Below are 18968 nucleotides of genomic sequence, written 5' to 3' on the forward strand. Positions count from 1 at the left end.
AAAGCAATTATCCTTCAGTAAAATTTTTTTTTAAAAAGCAGAAACATTACTTTGCCAACAAAGGTCTGTCTAGTCAAAGCTATGGTTTTTCAAGGAGTCATATGGATGTGAGAGTTGGACTATAAAGAAAGCTGAGTGCCGAAGAATTGATGCTTTTGAACTGTGGTGTTGGAGAAGACTCTAGAGAGTTCCTTGGACTGCAAGGAGATCCTAAAGGAAATCAGTCCTGAATATTCATTGGAAGGAGTGATGCTGAAGCTGAAACTCCAATAATTTGGCCACCTGATGTGAAGAACAGACTCATTGGAAAAGACCCAGATGCTGGGAAAGATGGAAGGCATAAGGAAAAGGGGACGACAGAGGATGAGATGGTTGGATGGCATCACCGACTTGATGGACATGAGTTTGAGCAAACTCTGGGAGTTGGTGATGGACAGGGAAGCCTGGCATGGGGTTCCAAAGAGTTGGACATGGGGTTGCAAAGAGTTGGACATGACTGAGCAACTGAACTGAAATGATGGTAGAAGAAAAATACCCCCAATACTAAACTATATACAGTGAAACAACTTCCTGCTTCCCCATTTTCTGTCCCCCAATCTCCTATGCTAAGAATAACCACGGTTAGAAGTTTTTCGTGGGGATTTCCTTGGTGACCTAGTAGTTAGGATTCTGAGCTTTCACTGCCATAACCCAGGTTCAATCCCTGGCCAGGGAACTGAGATCCTACAAGATGCATAGCACAGCCAAAAAAAAAGTTTTCTGATTCCCATGTACAGAGACAGCACATGTATAGAAACGGCCCCATTTTTTTTTTTTTACCTTTTTTTCTTATTAATACCTAAATGTAAGCATATTATAATCACCCTTCTACATCCTTTTTTTAAACAACACTTTATCTTGGGGATTGACCAGTAACTTACAGAGATGAGAAGTACAGGGATAATAGTTTACACCACAAGAGCAGCAGTTCTGAACTTTTTGATATAAAAAGTCTTTTATACTCTTATAAAAAGGTATAATTGGATATTATATAGCCTCTCAAGTGAAAAAGGCAAATATGTGTTTGTATTATTATGAAGAGATTATGTGTTTTTTTGGGGGGGGCTGCACCAAGCAGCATGTAGAACTTTCCTGATCAGTGGTCAAACCTGCACCCCCTGCAGTGGAAGCAAAGAATCTTAACAACTGGACCTCTAGGGAAGTTCACAAATATAGTTTAAAACTTGCAGACCCCTTTCCAAAATGGTCTTGGGATTCTCAAACCACACCTTTGAGAATGGATGGACTACAGTATGAACTCTGGAGTCAAAATGCCTTGGTTGGTATCTGAGTTTAATACTTGCAGACCCCTCTCCAAAATGGTCTTGGGATTCCCAAACCACATCTTTGAGAATGGATGGACCACAACATGAACTCTGGAGTCAAAATCCCTTGGCTGGCATAGGACTTTGCTGTGGACTTAACTCTGTGAATTGTGTTATCTTTTGAAATGGGCTAATAATTATACCTATATTTCACAGAGCTGTTATAACTAAATTAAGTATTCATTAAAATGCATGATAGCATCTGACATGATGTAAATACTGGCTATTGTTAAAAATCTACCACATTCTACAGATGGCCAACAGGCACACAAAAAGATCTCAACATTGCTAATTACTAGAGAAATGTGAATCAAAACTACAATGAGGTATCTATCACCTCACATTGGTCAGAATGGCAATCATCAAAAAGTCTACAAAATACAAATGCTTGAGTGGGTGTGGAAAAAAGGAAACCCTCCTACATTCTTCGGAGGAATATAAATTGGTGCAGCTACTATGGAGTACAGTATGGTGGTTCCTTAAAAAATCTAAAAATAGAACATATGATGCTGGACATACATCCAGAAAAGCTGAAAACTCTAATTTGAAAAGATAGATGCACTCCAGTGTTCACAGCAGCACTCTTTACAATAGCCAGATGAATGGACAGAAAAGATGTGGTGTGTATGTGTATATATATATATATATATATATATATATATATATATATATATAGTGGAATATTACTCAGCCATAAAAAATGAAATGCCATTTGTAGCAACAAGGATGGATCTAGAGATTATCATACTAGATGAGGTAAGTCAGACAAAGACAAATATCATATGATATTACTTGTATGTGGACTATAAAAAGATGACACAAATGAGCTGATTTACAAAACAGATACAGACTCACTGACACAGAAAACAAATTTATGGTTACCAGAGGGGAAAGCTGTCTAGGCTGGCCATAACTTCCCTTCCAAGAAGTAAGCATCTTTTAATTTGATTGCTGCAATCACCATCTGCAGTGATTTTGGAGCCTAAAAATATAAAGTCTGACACTGTTTCCACTGTTTCCCCATCTATTTCCCATGAAGTGATGGGACCAGACGCCATGATCTTAGTTTTCTGAATGTTGAGCTTTAAGCCAACTTTTTCACTCTCCTCTTTCACTCTCATCAAGAGGCTCTTTAGTTCTTCACTTTCTGCCATAAGGGTGGTGTCATCTGCATATCTGAGGTTATTGATATTTCTCCCGGCAATCTTGATTCCAGCTTGTGCTTCATCCAGCCCAGCGTTTCTCTACTCTGCATATAAGTGAAATAAGCAGGGTGACAATATACAGCCTTGATGTATTCCTTTTCCTATTTGGAACCAGTCTGTTGTTCCATGTCCAGTTCTAACTGTTGCTTCCTGACCTGCATACAGGTTTCTCAAGAGGCAGGTCATGTGGTTGGTATTCCCATCTCTCTCAGAATTTTCCAGTTTGTTGTGACTCACACAGTCAAAGGCTTTAGCGTAGTCAATAAAGCAGAAATAGATGTTTTTCTGGAACTCTCTTGCTTTTTCCATGATCCAGCGGATGTTGGCAATTTGATCTCTGGTTCCTCTGCCTTTTCTAAAACCAGCTTGAACATCTGGAAGTTCATGGTTCACGTATTGTTGAAACCTGGCTTGGAGAATTTTGAGTATTACTTTACTAGCGTGTGAGATTTGTGCCAATTGTGTGGTAGTTTGAGCACTCTCTGGCATTGCCTTTCTTGGGGTAGGAATGAAAACTGACCTTTTCCAGTCCTGTGGCCACTGCTGAGTTTTCCAAATTTGCTGGCATATTGAGTGCAGCACTTTCACAGCATCATCAAGGTCTGTCTAGTCAAGGCTATGGTTTTTCCAGTAGTCATGTATGGATGTGAGAGTTGGACTCTAAGGAAAGTCAAGTGCCAAAGAATTGATGTTTTTGAACTGTGGTGTTGGAGGAGACTTTTGAGAGTCTCTTGGACTGCAAGGAGATCCAACCAGTCCATCCTAAAGGAGATCAGTCCTGGGTGTTCATTGGAAGGATTGACACTGAAGCTGAAACTCCAATACTTTGGGCCACCTGATGCGAAGAACTGACTCATTGGAAAAGACCCTGATGCTGGGAAAGACTGAAGGAGGGAGAAGAAGGGGATGACAGAGGATGAGATGGTTGGATGGCATCACTGACTCAATGGACAGGAGTTTAGGTAAACTCCAGGAGTTGGTGATGGACAGGTAGGCCTGGTGTGCTGCAGTCCATGAGGTCGCAAAGAGTCAGACACGACTGAGCGACTGAACTGAACTGAACTGAAATGAGGGGAAAGCAGGGGTGGGGGAGTGGGAAGGAGGGGGATAGATTAGGACTTGGGGATTAACAGATACATACTACTTCATATAAAATAATCAATAAGGTCGTACTATATATATATAGCACAAGGAACTGTACTCAATATCCTATAATAATCTATAATAGAAAAGAATCTGAAAAAGAACATATATATATATATTCAGTTTTACATAACACAATACTCTGCTCCACACTAGAAACTAACACAACATTGTAAATCAACTATACTTTTTAAAAAATCTACCACATTCTTCTAAAGGGTGCATATTCTTGCACTGTTATGGATGTATGGGCTTCCCAGGTGGTTCAGTGGCAAAGAATCCACCTGTCAATGCAGGAGATGGGTTTGATCCCTGGGTCAGGAAGATCTCCTTGAGGAGAAAATGGCACCCTACTCCAGTGTTCTTGCCTGGAAAAACCCCACGGACTGAGGAGCCTGGCGGGCAACAATCCACAGGGTTGCAAAGTCAGACACAACTGAGGGACTGAGCATGCATGCACGTACATTCCCTACTGATGGGCATTTAAAGTACCTCCAGTTTTTTCTATCACACAACTCAGCTGAGCAGGCAGAGGCTCACAGTGTTGCTGAAGAGTTCATAATAAGTTAGTAACACAGTCAGGACTATTAATGCAGGGTCTGGAATATCAGTCGGGGTCCTTCCCCAATAGCTGCTTGTGGGGATTCCCCACCCTAGTTTCCAATTCCTGAAACTATGGATTCCCCACCCTAGTTTCCAATTTCTGATTCAATGGCAAATACTCCCCTGCCTCTCTCTTTCTCTTTCCATCTCTCCCTTATCAGATATATAATTTGAAAATATTTTCTCCTGTTTTGTAGGTTGATTTTTCACCTTCTTGGTGGTATCTTTTGAAGTACAAAATTTTTAATTTTGATGAAGTCCAATTTGCCTATATTTTCTTTTATAACATGTACTTTGGTTGTCAACACAAAATCACTCCCTAATCCAATGTCACAAAGTTTTACATTTATGTTTTCTTCTAAGAGTTTTATAGTTTTAGCTCTTATATTTAGGCCTTAGGTCTTAGAATTAATTTTTTTATTTGTATGAGGAGTACAAGTTCATTTTTTGCAATGTGGATATCCAGTTGTCCCAACAAGAAGACTAATCTTTCCCCCATTAAATTGTCTTGGCAATCTTGTCAAAAACCAATTAATCATAAATATAAGGGTTTATCTCAGGAGTGGCAATTCTATTTCATTGATCTAAATGTCTGTCCTATGCTAGTGCACACTATCTTCATTCTGAATCTTTGTAGTAGGTTTTGAAATTGGGAAGTATGAGTCTTCCAACTTTGCACTTTTTTTCCCAAGACTGTTTTGGCTTCCCTGGTGGCTCAGATGGTAAAGAATCTGCCTACAGTGCAGGAGACACAGGTTCAATCCCTGGGTTGGGAAGATCCCCTGGAGAAGGGAATGGCTACCCACTCCAGTATTCTTGCCTGGATAATCCCCTGGACAGAGAAGCTTGGCAGGCTACAGTCCATGGGGTCACAAAGAGTTGGACACGACTGAGTGACTGACTAACACTTGGTTACTCTAGGTCCTTTGCATTTTCATATGAATTTCAGGATCAGATTGTCGATTTCTGCAAAAAAAAAGGTAACTAGGAATTTAATAGGGCTTGTGTTGAATCTGTGGATCAATCTGAGGAATATTATCAATATTAAGATTGCTGGGAAAAATATCAATAACCTCAGATACGCAGATGACACCATCCTTAAGGCAGAAAGTGAAGAACAAAAGAGCCTCTTGATGAAAGTGAAAGAGGAGAGTGAAAAAGTGGCTTAAAACTCAACATTCAGAAAACTAAGATCATGGCATCCAGTCCCATCACTTCATGGCAAATAAATGGGGAAATAATGGAAACAGAGAGAGATTTATCTTTTTGGGCTCCAAAATCACTGCAGATGGTGACTGCAGCCATGAAATTATAAGATGCTTGCTCCTTGGAAGAAAAGCTATGACCAACCTAGACAGCATATTAAAAAGCAGAGACATTACTTTACCAACAAAGGTCCATATAGTCAAAGCTATGTTTTTTCCATAAGTCATGTATGATGTGAGAGTTGGACCATAAAGAAAGCTGACCGCCAAAGAATTGATGCTTTTGAACTGTGGTATTGGAGAAGACTCTCAAGAGTCCCTTGGACTGCAAGGAGATCAAACCAGTCAATCCCAAAGGAAACCAGTCCTGAATATTCATTGGAAGGACTAATGCTGAAGCTGAAACTCCAATACTTTGGCCACCTGATGTGAAGACCCTGATGCTGGGAAAGATCGAAGGCAGGAGGAAAAGAGGAAGACAGAGGATGAGATGGTTGGATGGCATCACTGACTCGATGGACATGAGTTTGAGCAAACTCCAGGAGCTGGTGATGGACAGGGAAGCCTGGCACGCTTCAGTTCATGGGGTCACAGAGTTGAACATGACTGAGTGACTGAACTGAACCAATATTAAGCCTTTCAATTCATAAACACAGGCAAACTTCCCATTTATTTAGAGTTTCTTTAATTTCTTTTAATGAAGTTTATAGTGTTCAATGTACAATCTTACATTTGTTAAATTTATTCCTAAGCATTTTATTCTTTTTGATGCTGTTATAAATGAAATTGTTTTCATTTTCAGACTGTTCATTGCTAATGTATAGAAAAATAATGTATAAAAAATAATGTATAGAAAAAAAAAATAATAATGCAAGTTTTCCCTTATAGGTGCCCAAGGGCATAGACCCATTGTTGCTACTGGTTTTTCCTAAGTTATATACCAAAGATTCCAGAAGGCTTTTCCTCGAAGAGTCAACCAGGTGGTGCCCAGGACCCTGGGGCAGCAGCTGGCTCCTAAAGAAAGTCCATGACCGTGGGCACCTCTGTCTCTACCCTCCATGGTCGTGACGCCACCTGGCCTTCTCCTGCATGTTGGACAAAGGATGAACCACAAGAGTTTCTTATCATCACTTTCGAAAGAGTTTTTCTCAAAATAGCAGTTACTGCCAGGGAGAGGGAGGGAGGTTTTATTCATTTCCACAGTTTATACTGAACCTTTGGAATTACTGTTTTTCCCAAATTTTTCTCTGGAGTGGATGTGTCATTGAGCCAGCCATCCCCCAAAGCCTTAGTACCCCCAAGCTGCCAGCCAGGAGGGGCTCACTACCCTCCCAGAGCTTCTCTTGGCTCTCTTTTAAAAGTTCCCCAACAAATAGGATTCTTGCTGGGAAAGGAAGCTTGGTTAAGAAATGTCAAATATGGCTTTATAAATAAAGTCCTGCCCTGTGATGAAGTGGCCACGCTAGCCAAGAGAGATACTCAGAACTGGATATGGATGAGAGCAACCTGCCTGGGCTGACCCCGGTGCTCTGCCCCCATCACCATGACCCTCTGGTTTCAGTAGATGTCCCTAGATGGGCTGAGCCATGTGCAATAAGAACATGGATCCACTATATTTCTTGATTAGAATTCTGAAATTGTATATCTATAAATATATGTTTACTAAGTGAAAAAAAGAAAAATAATGATTTTTGTATGTTGATCTTTGCTGGAGTCGTTTATTAGTTTTAATAGTTTGTGTGTGTATATTCCTTAAAATTTTCAATACTAGATTATAACATATGTGAACAGTTTTACTCCTTTTTTCCAAACTGGTTGGCTTCTTATTTTTCTTGCCTAATTGCCCTGGCTTGAACCTTCAGCACAATGTTGAATAGTAATAGCTAGAGTGAATGTAGTTGTCTAGTTCCTGTCCTGTTTCTGATCTTGGAGAACATCAAATTATTCATCATTAAGTATGACGTTAGCTGTGGATGTTTTTGTAGATGACCTTTATCTGGTTGAGGAAGTTCCTTTCTATTCCTAGTGTACTGAATACTGTTATCATGAGAGTGTTGGATTTTGTCAAATGCTTTTTCTACACCTATTGAAATGATCATATGACTTTTGTCCTTTTATTCTATTAATATGGTATATTACATTATTTTATTTTCATGTGTTAAACAACCTTGTATTCCTAGGATAAATCTCACTTGGTCAAGATATATAATCCTTTTTACATGTTTTATATGTTGCAGAAATCTGTACCCATCTTGTGATGCTTTCATCTGCTTTTGGTTATAGAGTAATACTGGTCTCATAGAATGACTTGGAAAGTGTTCCCTTCTTTGGTATTTTCTGTAATAGTTAATGAAAGATTAGTTAATTCTTCAGACATCTGGTAGAATTCACCAGTTAAGTCATCGGTGCCTGGACTTTTATTTGTGGGAAATTAAATTTATCCATTTATGTTCTCTCATTTGTTGGCATATAATTGTTCACAGTATTCTCTTACATCATCATTACTTTTGTAAGATTGGTAGTGATATCCCCTGTTTCACTTCTGATTTTATTTCTCTGAGTCTTCTCCCTTTTTTGGCTTGGTCAGTCTAGCTAAGTTTGTCAGTTTTGTTGATAACCAACAACTTTTGGTTCTGTTGATCTCTATTGTTTTGCTATCCTCTATTTCCTTTATTTTCACTCTATATTATTTCCTTCTGTTTGTTTGAATTTATTTTGTTCTTCCTTTTTTAGATTAGGTTATTGATTGATTTATTGATCATCGAAAAAGCTAGAGAGTTCCAGAAAAACAACTATTTCTGCTTTATTGACTATGCCAAAGCCTTTGACTATGTGGATCACAATGAACTGTGGAAAATTCTGAAAGAGATGGGAATACCAGACCACCTGACCTGCCTCTTGAGAAACCTATATGCAGGTCAGGAAGCAACAGTTAGAACTGGACAGGGAAGAACAGACTGATTCCAAATAGGAAAAGGAGTACATCAAGGCTGTATATTGTCACCCTGCTTATTTCACTTACATGCAGAGTACATCATGAGAAACGCTGGGCTAGAAGAAGCACAAGCTGGAATCAAGATTGCCAGGAGAAATATCAATCACCTCAGATATGCAGATGACACCACCCTTATGGCAGAAAGTGAAGAGGAACTAAAAAGCCTCTTGATGAAAGTGAAAGAGGAGAGTGAAAAAGTTGGCTTAAAGCTCAACATTCAGAAAATGAAGATCATGGCATCCCATCCCATCACTTCATGGGAAATAGATGGGGAAACAGTGTCAGACTTTATTTTTGGGGGCTCCAAAATCACTGCAGATGGTGACTGCAGCCATGAAATTAAAAGACGCTTACTCCTTGGAAGAAAAGTTATGACCAACCTAGATAGCATATTCAAAAGCAGAGACATTACTTTGCCTACAAAGGTACATCTAGTCAAGGCTATGGTTTTTCCAATAGTCATGTATGGATGTGAGAGTTGGACTACGAAGGAAGCTGACTGCCAAAGAATTGATGCTTTTGAACTGTGGTGTTGGAGAAGACTCTTGAGAGTCCCTTGGACTGCAAGGAGATCCAACCAGTCCATTCTGAAGGAGATCAGCCCTGGTATTTCTTTGGAAGGAATGATGCTAAAGCTGAAAGTCCAGCACTTTGGCCACCTCATGCAAAGAGTTGACTCATTGGAAAAGACTCTAATGCTGGGAGGGATTGGGGGCAGAAGGAGAAGGGGACGACAGAGGATGAGATGGCTGGATGGCATCACTGACTCGATGGATGTGAGTCTGAGTGAACTCCGGGAGTTGGTGATAGACAGGGAGCCTGGCATGCTGCGATTCATAGGGTTGCAGAGTCGGACACGACTGAGTGACTGAACTGAACTGAACTGATTGATTTGAGATTTTAGAAAAATAAACATTTATAGCTATAAATTTCCTCTAAGTATTGCTTTACCTGTATCCTGTATGTTTTGGTGTGTTGTGTTTTCATTTTCAATCATCTCAAAGTATTTTCTAATTTTCCTTATGACTTCTTCTGTGACCTATTTGTTATTTAGGAATATGTTGTTTAATTTTTACACATTTGTGAATTACCCAAATTTCCTTCTGTTGTCAATTTCAAAGAACATATAGTGTTTTATTTTAATCCTTTTAAATTTATTAAGGCTTGTTTTGTAGCCTAACATATGGTCTACTCTGGATAATGTTCCATGTATACTTGAGAAGATTGTACATTCTGCTGTTGTTGAGTAGGATGTTGTACAGATGTCTGTTATGTCAACCTGGTTTTCCCTGATTCTCTTAGAGTAGAAGTTACTTCAGATTATAGCCTAACACTCCACTTCCACCTAATTTTGCCTCTGAGTCCAAGATGTTATTGTGCTTCAATGATAATAATAATAATAGCAGTCATCTGTGCTAGGCACTCTACATAAAATCACTCATTTAATCCCACCACAGGCTCACCTTTGTACTCCAAGCAGTTGCTCCTCTGTATAAGTGGAGTTCCCCTCACCCTGTCGGGTCTGACTCCATTCATTCTCAGACTTCTTTTCCTTCTGTCCCTTCATGCAGTTACAGCAACCACAGGGGTCATGACTTTCAGGAGGTCTGTCTTCTGGGTATTTGTTTCTTCTGACTGCATCAATGTAAGCTGCAAAACAACAGTACCTCCATGAGGGTTCACTCTGACCTGCAAATCAACTTTGCTACTGGCCTTAGCTATCTGGGAGGCTGCCTATAGGCCAGTGAATGTTTGAGGGCCAGGTTAGTGGTGTCATACTGACTTTTACAGATCCAAATCCATACAAAGCAGAAGAAACATCTTCCTTGAGAAAACAATACAGAAAATATAGAAGCAATCATGGAAAACTTTTAATGTCAGAAACATGAAGCATTAAAATGTCCATCATCCCTATAGGCATCACCAGCAAATAATCTTGATTCAAGGCCAGTAAAGGCACTCCAGAGGCATCTGCCCAATACCTTAGATTTAGGGCAGCACCAGGGAAGTCTATTTCTCTGTGGTTCATGGTCAGAAGAGAATTGTTCTTAACATATTATTTTTTGTTGCAATGTTTTCCACCACTAAGATTTAAAGTAGAGATGAGTTCAATGTTTAAATGGCTATAGAACAAATACGTACAAGACATTTGACTAGATAGATCAAGGAGGTGTATCAGTAAGACCTACTCCTGACCACAAAGAGGTTACTGTTTAAAGGGAGGGAATTTAATTAATCATAATGCCTGCAGAGTGTGAAGAGGGCCAAAGCAATATAGTCAAAGAAGGCAGAATGCTCACATCCTGTCTAGAGGATCTGGGTAAGACAAAAAACCCTTTTCTCCTGCTTAATATCTTAGTGACTACCCATTGCTCCATGTCCAGATCTCTTCTCATGGGCCCAGTCTGTCTCTTTAGCTTCAAATCTCACCACAAGGTCCTCTGTACTCTACCTTCTACCACAACAATCTCCCTTCAGATCAGCAATGCCTTGTTTTCTCTGGGCCTTAGCACATGCTGTTCCTTCTGCCTGCAAAACTTTTCTCTAAGTAGGTCTGGCTAGCTCCAGCGCATCCTTCATGTCATCATATGTAATGCTTTCTTCATGAGGCCTCCTCTGAAACCCAGGTCGTGTTGACTGCCTTAACAGTATGCGCCCCCAAACCTATGACCTTTCTGTGTAGCCCACGACATTTTGGCCTTCTTTTGTAATTGACTGTTTACCTGTCAAACTCCCTCATAGATTGAGAGTTCTGTGGGCTCAGGTGACCATGTCTGTCAAATCCATAATGCAGAATACATACTAGGCATTGGTTCAGTCCTCTTTGCCTGACTGTAGGATGTAATGGGCTGGCCTATCCGTCCCAGTGCTGGATGCAGGGACAAGACGAAACCCAGGTCTAGGGTCAGGCAGCCCAGTTTGGAGGCGAGGATAAGGACCGGATAAGCAAGCTGCGGGAGACCGCGTTACCCCGCCCACCCTGGCGCGGGCGGGGCCTGATAGCTGCAGGCCCTGGGCGGGGCTGGGGGCCGGAGGCAACAAGTCGTCACAGGTGACTGCGGGTACCGAGCCGGATCCTCAGCTTGAGCCAACGCTTCTGGATTCCATATCCCGGTCCCCTGTCCTGAACAGTCTCCTACTTCACCAGGAACCCCACTCAGGCCCAGCATCTTCTCATAGGCCTCTGTCCTTCATCTCAGGCCCAGGATCTCAGCCCTTTCAGGTGCCATCAGGAGTCCCATCCCTGATTTCTCCGAGACCCTGCCCTGTCCCACCCTCCGGCCAGGACCTGGTACCTTCCGTCCAGCGCTCCCCGCTGCCCAAAGTCGCTGCCATAGCGGTTCCCAGTCAGCAGGTCTGCCGAGCCTCCCCCGCGCCCGACGCTAAGAGGGAAGGGGGGCAAAAAAGCGCGAGGTATGCTGGTCATTGTAGTCCAATCCTTAGGGACTGCGGCTCACTGGACTACAATCCCCGGCCTGCATTGCGCCAGGGGTCGCAGCTGCAGTGGTGTAAAGGGGCGCGACCCTTGAAGGGCCTGTGGAAGAGTGTTGCTGCCAGTTGACTGCTTTCTGGCTAGCGGCTCATAGCTGCTACTGCGACAACTGCGGGCAGAGCTTTTCCTCATCTGTAGTGTGGGGATAGTGGCTTCCACGCCGCATAACACCTGGGAAGTTCAAGGAGACGCGATGAGATCCACTGGGAAAGACATTGCAAACTATGGGCTAGAGGGTGACATTGTGACTATTTTTAGCCTCAGGGATGTCCTTTTAAAATATACGCTGACCCCCCCCCCCCACCCCCACCCCCATTCTGTGTAAAAGTGTGTGTTTGGTCCAGGACAAGTTTTGGTGATGTTGAACCCAGCTCTGGGAAGAATCAAGGAAATAAAAAGGTGAGAGTTTTATGTGGTTAGAGGGGAGCGTCGCTGGCATAGTTTCATTAGAGTATCTAGTAAAAGCCAAGCATAGAGAAAGAAGAAAAAGGCAGGTTTTGGAGCTGGTGTTAGATTCCTATATTTGCTTTTCCTTAGTCTTCATCCATCCCAGGATGTCTGAAGTCTCCATCAGACATCCATCCCTGAAGTCTCCAGGGCCCCTCTGAGACTTCTCTCCTCCACCCCATTCGTTTACTGGGCCCATCCCTTTTTCTGAAGTACCAGGCCTTAGGAGATGAGTGAAAAGGAAATGAAGAATTATCCCTGCATTTTCCCACTCATGTTTGCATAGAGCCTAGTGAAGAATAAAAGCGATTCTTAAGTGTCCTTACTGATTGATCCCTGCAGGTGATTTGGGATGGCCAAAAATCAGGTCTGCAGAAGTGAAACATGATCATGTACATCCCCAAACAAAAAAATCACCTGGAATTCACTGAGATCTTACTCACAAAGACCAAATAAGTTATGTCAATTATGATATCAAATAGCAGCTACTTAGGTATTGGGGTGGAGTGGGGAGATGTACAGCCCTAGACGCAAACTGAAAGGGTAAATGCCTTCAGTTGTATCAGTTCCACCCCTTCCCTGCAGTCATGGCCCTGGGATACATGAGCATCAGTGTGTACACAGAAGGCTGGGTCCTGAAGAAGCCACTTGTGTGCTTCAGACAAGGGGTCTGATCAGGGACATCCTTTAGGTGGTTAATGGAAGCTTATTTGGTTTAGGGAGGCTAGACAGGCTACTCTAGAAGATGAACAGGGAAAGGTGGAATATGTCTTGAAGTCCAGGGACACTGAACTAGAGTCAAAGATGTCAGAATACCGTGAAGTCAGAGGTATCTGGTTGAGAGTGGGGATGCTAGAGCATTATATGGGAGAAATTGGATTGAGAAGAAGTGCTATGAATTATGCTACTTAGGAGTAGGGTCACAGACAACTAACCGAACTGATCACATTGACCACAGCCTTGTCTAACTCAATGAAACTTTGAGCCATGCCATGTAGGGCCACCCAAGATGGATGGGTCATGGTGGAGAGTTCTGACAAAACGTGGTCCACTGGAGAAGGGAATGGCAAGCCACTTCAGTATTCTTGCCTTGAGAACACCATGAACAGCATGAAAAGGCAAAAAGATAGGACACTGAAAGATGAACTCCCCATGTTGGTAGGTGCTCAATATGCTACTGGAGATCAGTGGAGAAATAACTCCAGAAAGAATGAAGAGATGGAGCCAAAGCAAAAACAACACCGAGTTGTGGATATGACTGGTGATGGAAGTAAAGTCCGATGCTCCAAAGAGCAATATTGCATAGGAACCTGGAATGTTAGGTCCATGAATCAAGGCAAATTGAAAGTGGTCAAACAGGAGATGGCAAGAGTGAACATCAACATTTTAGGAATCAATGAACTAAAATGGAATGGAATGGTCACTCAGATGACCATTATATCTACTACTGTGGGCAAGAATCCCTTAGAAGAAATGGAATAGCCATCATAGTCAACAAGAGTCCAAAATGCAGTACTTGGATGCAATCTCAAAAATGAAACAATCATCTCTGTTTGTTTCCAAGGCAAACCATTCAGTATCACAGTATTCCAAGTCTATGCCCCGACCAGTAATGCTGAAGAAGCTGATGTTGAACAGTTCTATGAAGACCTACAAGACCTTCTAGAACTAACACCCCCCCAAAGGTGTCCCTTTCTTTATAGGGGACTGGAATGCAAAAGCAGGAAGTCAAGAGATACCTGGAGTAATGGGAAAATTTGGCCTTGGAGTACAGAATGAAGCAGGTCAAAGACTAATGGAGTTTTGCCAAGAGAACGCACTAGTCATAGCAAACACCCTCTTCTAACAACACGAGAGAAGACTCTACACATGGACCTCACTAGATGGTCAATACTGAAATCAGATTGATTATATTCTTTGCAGCCAAAGAGAAGCTCTATACAGTCAGCAAAAACAAGACCAGGAGCTGACTGTGGCTGAGATCATGAACTTCTTACTGCCAAATTCAGACTTAAATTGAAGAAAGAAGGGAAAACCAATATACCATTCAGGCATGACCTAAGTTAAATCCCTTATGATTATACAGTGTAAGTAACAAATAGATTCAAGGGATTAGATCTGCTAGAGTGGCTGAATAACTATAGATGGAGGTTTGTGACATTGTACAAGACACAGGAATCAAGACCATCCCCAAGAAGAAAGGCAGAAAGGCAAAATGGTTGTCTGAGGAGGTCTTACAAATAGCTGAGAAAAGAAGAGAAACTAAAGGCAAAGGGGAAAAGGAAAGATATACTCATTTTAATGCAGAGTTCCAAAGAATAGCAAGGAGAGATAAGAAAGTCTTCCTCAGTGATCAATGCAAAGAAATAGAGGAAAATAATAGAATGGGAAAGACTAGAGATCTCTTCAAGAAAATTAGAAATATCAAGGGAACATTTCATGCAAAGATGGGCAAAATAAAGGACAGAAATTGTATGGACCTAACAGAAGCAAGGGATATTAAGAAGAGGTAGCAAGAATACACAGAGGAACTATACAAAAAAGATCTTCATGACCCAGATAACCACGATGGTGTGATCACTCACCTAGAGCCAGACATCCTGGAATGTGAAGTCAAGTGGGCCTTAGGAAGCATCACTATGAATAAAGCTAGTGAAGGTGAATTCCAGCTGAGCTGTTTCAAATCCTGAAAGATGATGCTGTGAAAGTGCTGCACTCAATATGCCAGCAAATTTGGAAAACTCAGCAGTGGCCCCACGACTGGAAAAGGTCAGTTTTCATTCCAATCCCAAAGAAAGGCAATGCCGAAGGATGCTCAAACTACCACACAATTGCACTCATCTCACATGCTAGTAAAGTAATGCTCAAAATTGTCCAAGCCAGGCTTTAGCAATACGTGAACCGAGAACTTCCAGATGTTCAATCTGGTTTTAGAAAAGGCAGAGGAACCAGAGATCAAATTGCCAACATCTGCTGGATCATTGAAAAAGCAAGAGAGTTCCAGAAAAACATCTACTTCTGCTTTATTGACTACGTTAAAGCCTTTGACTGTGTGGATCACAACAAACTGTGGAAAATTCTTAAAGAGATGGGAAGACCAGACCACCTGACCTGCCTGTTGAGAAATCTGTATACAGGAAACAACAGTTAGAACTGGACATGGAACAACAGACTGGTTCCAAATCGGGAAAGGAGTATGTCAAGGCTGTATATTGTCACCCTGCTTATCTCACTTCACTATGCAGAGTACATCATGTGAAATGCCAGGCTGGATGAAACACAAGCTGGAATCAAGATAGCTGGGGGGAATATCATTAACGTCAGATACACAGATGACACCACCCTTATGGCAGAAAGTGAAGAATTAAAGAGCCTCTTGATGAAAGTGAAAGAGGAGAGTGAAAAAGCTGGCTTAAAACTCAGCATTCAGAAAACTAAGATCATGGTATCTGGTCCCATCACTTCATAGAAAATAGATGGGGAAACAATGGAAACAGTGAGAGACTTTATTTTTGAGGGCTCCAAAACCACTGCAGATGGTGACTGCAGCCGTGAAATTAAAAGATACTTGCTCCTTGGAAGAAAAACTATGACTAACCTAGACAACATATTAAAAAGCAGAGACATTACTTTGCCAACAAAGGTTCGTCTAGTCAAAGCTATGATTTTTCCATAAGTCATGTATGGATGTGAGAGTTGGATTATAAAGAAAGCTGAGCGCTGAATTGATGCTTTTGAACTGTGGTGTTGGGGAAGACTCTTGAGAGTCCCTTGGACTACAAGGAGATCAAACCAGTCAATCCTAAAGGAAATCAGTCCCAAATATTCATTGGAAAGGCTGATGCTGAAGCTGAAGCTCCAATACTTTGGCCACCTGATGTGAAAAACTGACTCACTGGAAAAGACCCAGATGTTGGGAAAGATTGAAGGCATAAGGAGAAGGGGAAGACAGAGGATGAGATGGTTGGATGGCATCACAGATTCGATGGACATGAGTTTCAGTAAGCTCCAGGAGTTGGTGATGGATAGGGAGACCTGGTGTGCTGCAGTCCATGGGGTCACAAAGAGTTGGACATGACTGAGCTGAACTGAACTGAACTAGGAATAGGGTCCAGGTTCAAGAATGCTGGACAAGATTTGGGAAGCTGAGGCCTCTTGGAAATGTCTGGTACCTCAATGACCTTTCCCGTTATCCTCTGAAACCTCACTTCCTCCACTTCTAGATGGCTCAGTGACTTCTAGATCAGTAAAAAATGGTTTAGCATTACAACTTTCTCAGATATTACCATGCAAATATATCCTTCAGCTCATTTACACTTCAATTAACACTTCTGGGTGAATTTTTCTGTGACTATATCACCAGACTAACTTAGAACTCCAAATCCTCAACATTTAGAACACGTCTGTGCCAGTTTTTGCTTAAGCACACCAACCACACAACAAAAATAATTCCCACTGTCAAATTCAATCTCTGGTAAAAGAGGAAACTGTGGGCTTAAAGGGCTCAGGATGGAGGTGCTGGGGAAGGTAATCAGCAGGAAGAGTGAGAGCACCTGGGAAGGAAATAAGGGACAAGAACTTGGCAGTTCTCAAAGAAAGGGAGGTAGGTGCAGAAAGAAGTTCAAAGAGATGAGAAAGGACATCCACAAATCAAGGGGGAAACTGCTGGGCAGAGCCACACAATGTTTCCTAGCAAATTCAGTAGAACTAAGTAGTACCAGCCTGTCTTGCCTGGAAAATCCCATGGACTGAGGAGCCTGGAAGGCTGCAGTCCATGGAGTTGCTAAAGGTCAGGCATGACTGAGCGACTTCACTTTTCACTTTCCTGCATTGGAGAAGGAAATGGCAACCCACTCCAGTGTTCTTGCCAGGAGAATCCCAGAGATTCTGGGGAGCCTGGTGGGCTGCCGTCTATGGGATCGCACAGAGTCAGACACGACTGAAGTGACTTAGTAGCAGCAGCAGCAGCCTGGCTTTGGGAAATTGTGTTCAAGACCTAGGCTGGGAGGCCTGCAGTAACTCTTCATCTGCTAAACCACTTCACTTAGAATCAGCCTCAGATTTTCTATCAGTTTCTCTACTTTTAGAAAAATTTGTTGAACTGTAGTGAATTTTTGCTGGTGATACTGAGGTTTGCTGTGTGCCCTATATGTTTGAGGTGCTGCTCCATCCAGCCCTGGAAGAAAGATACTGAATAAATCATCCCTGTGTTTGATGGAGCCTGTGCTCCTGAGATGACTTGTCAGTTGACCTCCCATTGGATGCAGGGAGAAGCAAGGGAAGGACACACAGCAACCAGCCCACCCCTGCCACCTGTTCCTGCTTTGGAGTCCTGGAGTCCTATGTTAGAATAGGGAGGAAGCCATCCAGTAAATGACCACCATCCTGTTGTCTAGACATCAAGGAAGAAATATGGGCTCAGGGAAGCTGCAGGGAAAGGCTATACTTGGATTTCCTGTCAGAGGTGGGGTTCTGTATTTACATAAATAGTAGGATTCCCCAGCAGAAACCCCTCTAATATAGCTTGCTAGAGAGCAGAATTCAGCATGAAGTGAATTCATCCTTAACCTCTTCCAAGAAGGTATTTATTTGACAACAGGAAAGTCAACTTAGCTAATGTGGTATTTCAATGTCAATATCAGGGTAAAGGCTTTTAGTCTATTGTTAATACCAGTTCACTCCATCTCTCCCACATATAAATTCCTTAGGACTAACAGCTCATATTTGCATAACATTGTCCAGAATCAGGGGGAAGTTTGTCGCCTTATAATGAAGATGTCAACTGAGTTACCTAGAATGAAAGCATGTCCTTAACCTAATTAGTCCAGCATGATAAGGAACTGAACCAAGTCCCCCTTGAAGTCAGAGTAACAACAACAATTCAAAAAGAATCCAGTACTTCTAGACATTGTTAGGTCACCTGGAGAGTTCTATCCCAGTGAATGGATTTTTGTACTGGAACTGGCTAGGAAGTCATATGTTTTTTGCATTGTGACTTAAATGAAATATATCAATCATTTTTTAAATGCTATAGAATTGCTGTCACATGTTGGGTACTCCAGGAAATAGAAGTCTCTGAGACTTGCATGCTGAAGGTTTATTGTTGAGTGTTCCTAACATTAAGTTGTGAGTTATAAGGGAAGCAGGATTAAGCAGAGGGAGAAATTGATATAAGGAGTCCAGGTCTTCACCCCTACCTCCACCCCCATCGACTGGTCATAAGTCAGCTATGAGCCCTCAGCAGTCAATACTCCCAACAGTTTAAGGTCAAGAGACTTGATCCTGAAGTGGGACCTGGGTAGTGGTACTCCACATTATTTGCTGCAGTTGCCAGCTAGCCCTTTTACTTTCCAAGTGTCTTCACATTTACTATTCCATTTTACCTACCAAGTAGCCTATGAGATAGACAGGGCTAGGCCAGGATCATTCTTCCACACTGATGCACACTAACACATAGGAAAATCTAAGTCCCAGAGTCACCCAATACTTGTCTCTGGCACCCACCCAGAGATC

General features: G+C 41.9%; 1 protein-coding gene across 1 annotated transcript in view; it reads right to left on the reverse strand.

Moving 5' to 3' along the window:
* DNAJC18 (DnaJ heat shock protein family (Hsp40) member C18) overlaps nucleotides 1-11906 on the reverse strand; it is a 29181-nt gene extending 17275 nt beyond the window's left edge. Inside the window, exons 1-2 of the mRNA XM_052642455.1 lie at nucleotides 11812-11906; nucleotides 9979-10165 (exon numbers count right to left, since the gene is read on the reverse strand). Coding sequence (XP_052498415.1) covers nucleotides 9979-10165; nucleotides 11812-11851 — 227 coding nt within the window. The 5' untranslated portion in view covers nucleotides 11852-11906. The remainder of the gene's footprint in view (nucleotides 1-9978; nucleotides 10166-11811) is intronic.
* Between the last annotated feature and the right edge of the window lie 7062 nt (nucleotides 11907-18968).

The sequence above is a fragment of the Budorcas taxicolor genome, chromosome 7 (assembly GCF_023091745.1).
Source record: "Budorcas taxicolor isolate Tak-1 chromosome 7, Takin1.1, whole genome shotgun sequence".
In the NCBI taxonomy this organism is placed as follows: Eukaryota; Metazoa; Chordata; class Mammalia; order Artiodactyla; family Bovidae; genus Budorcas; species Budorcas taxicolor.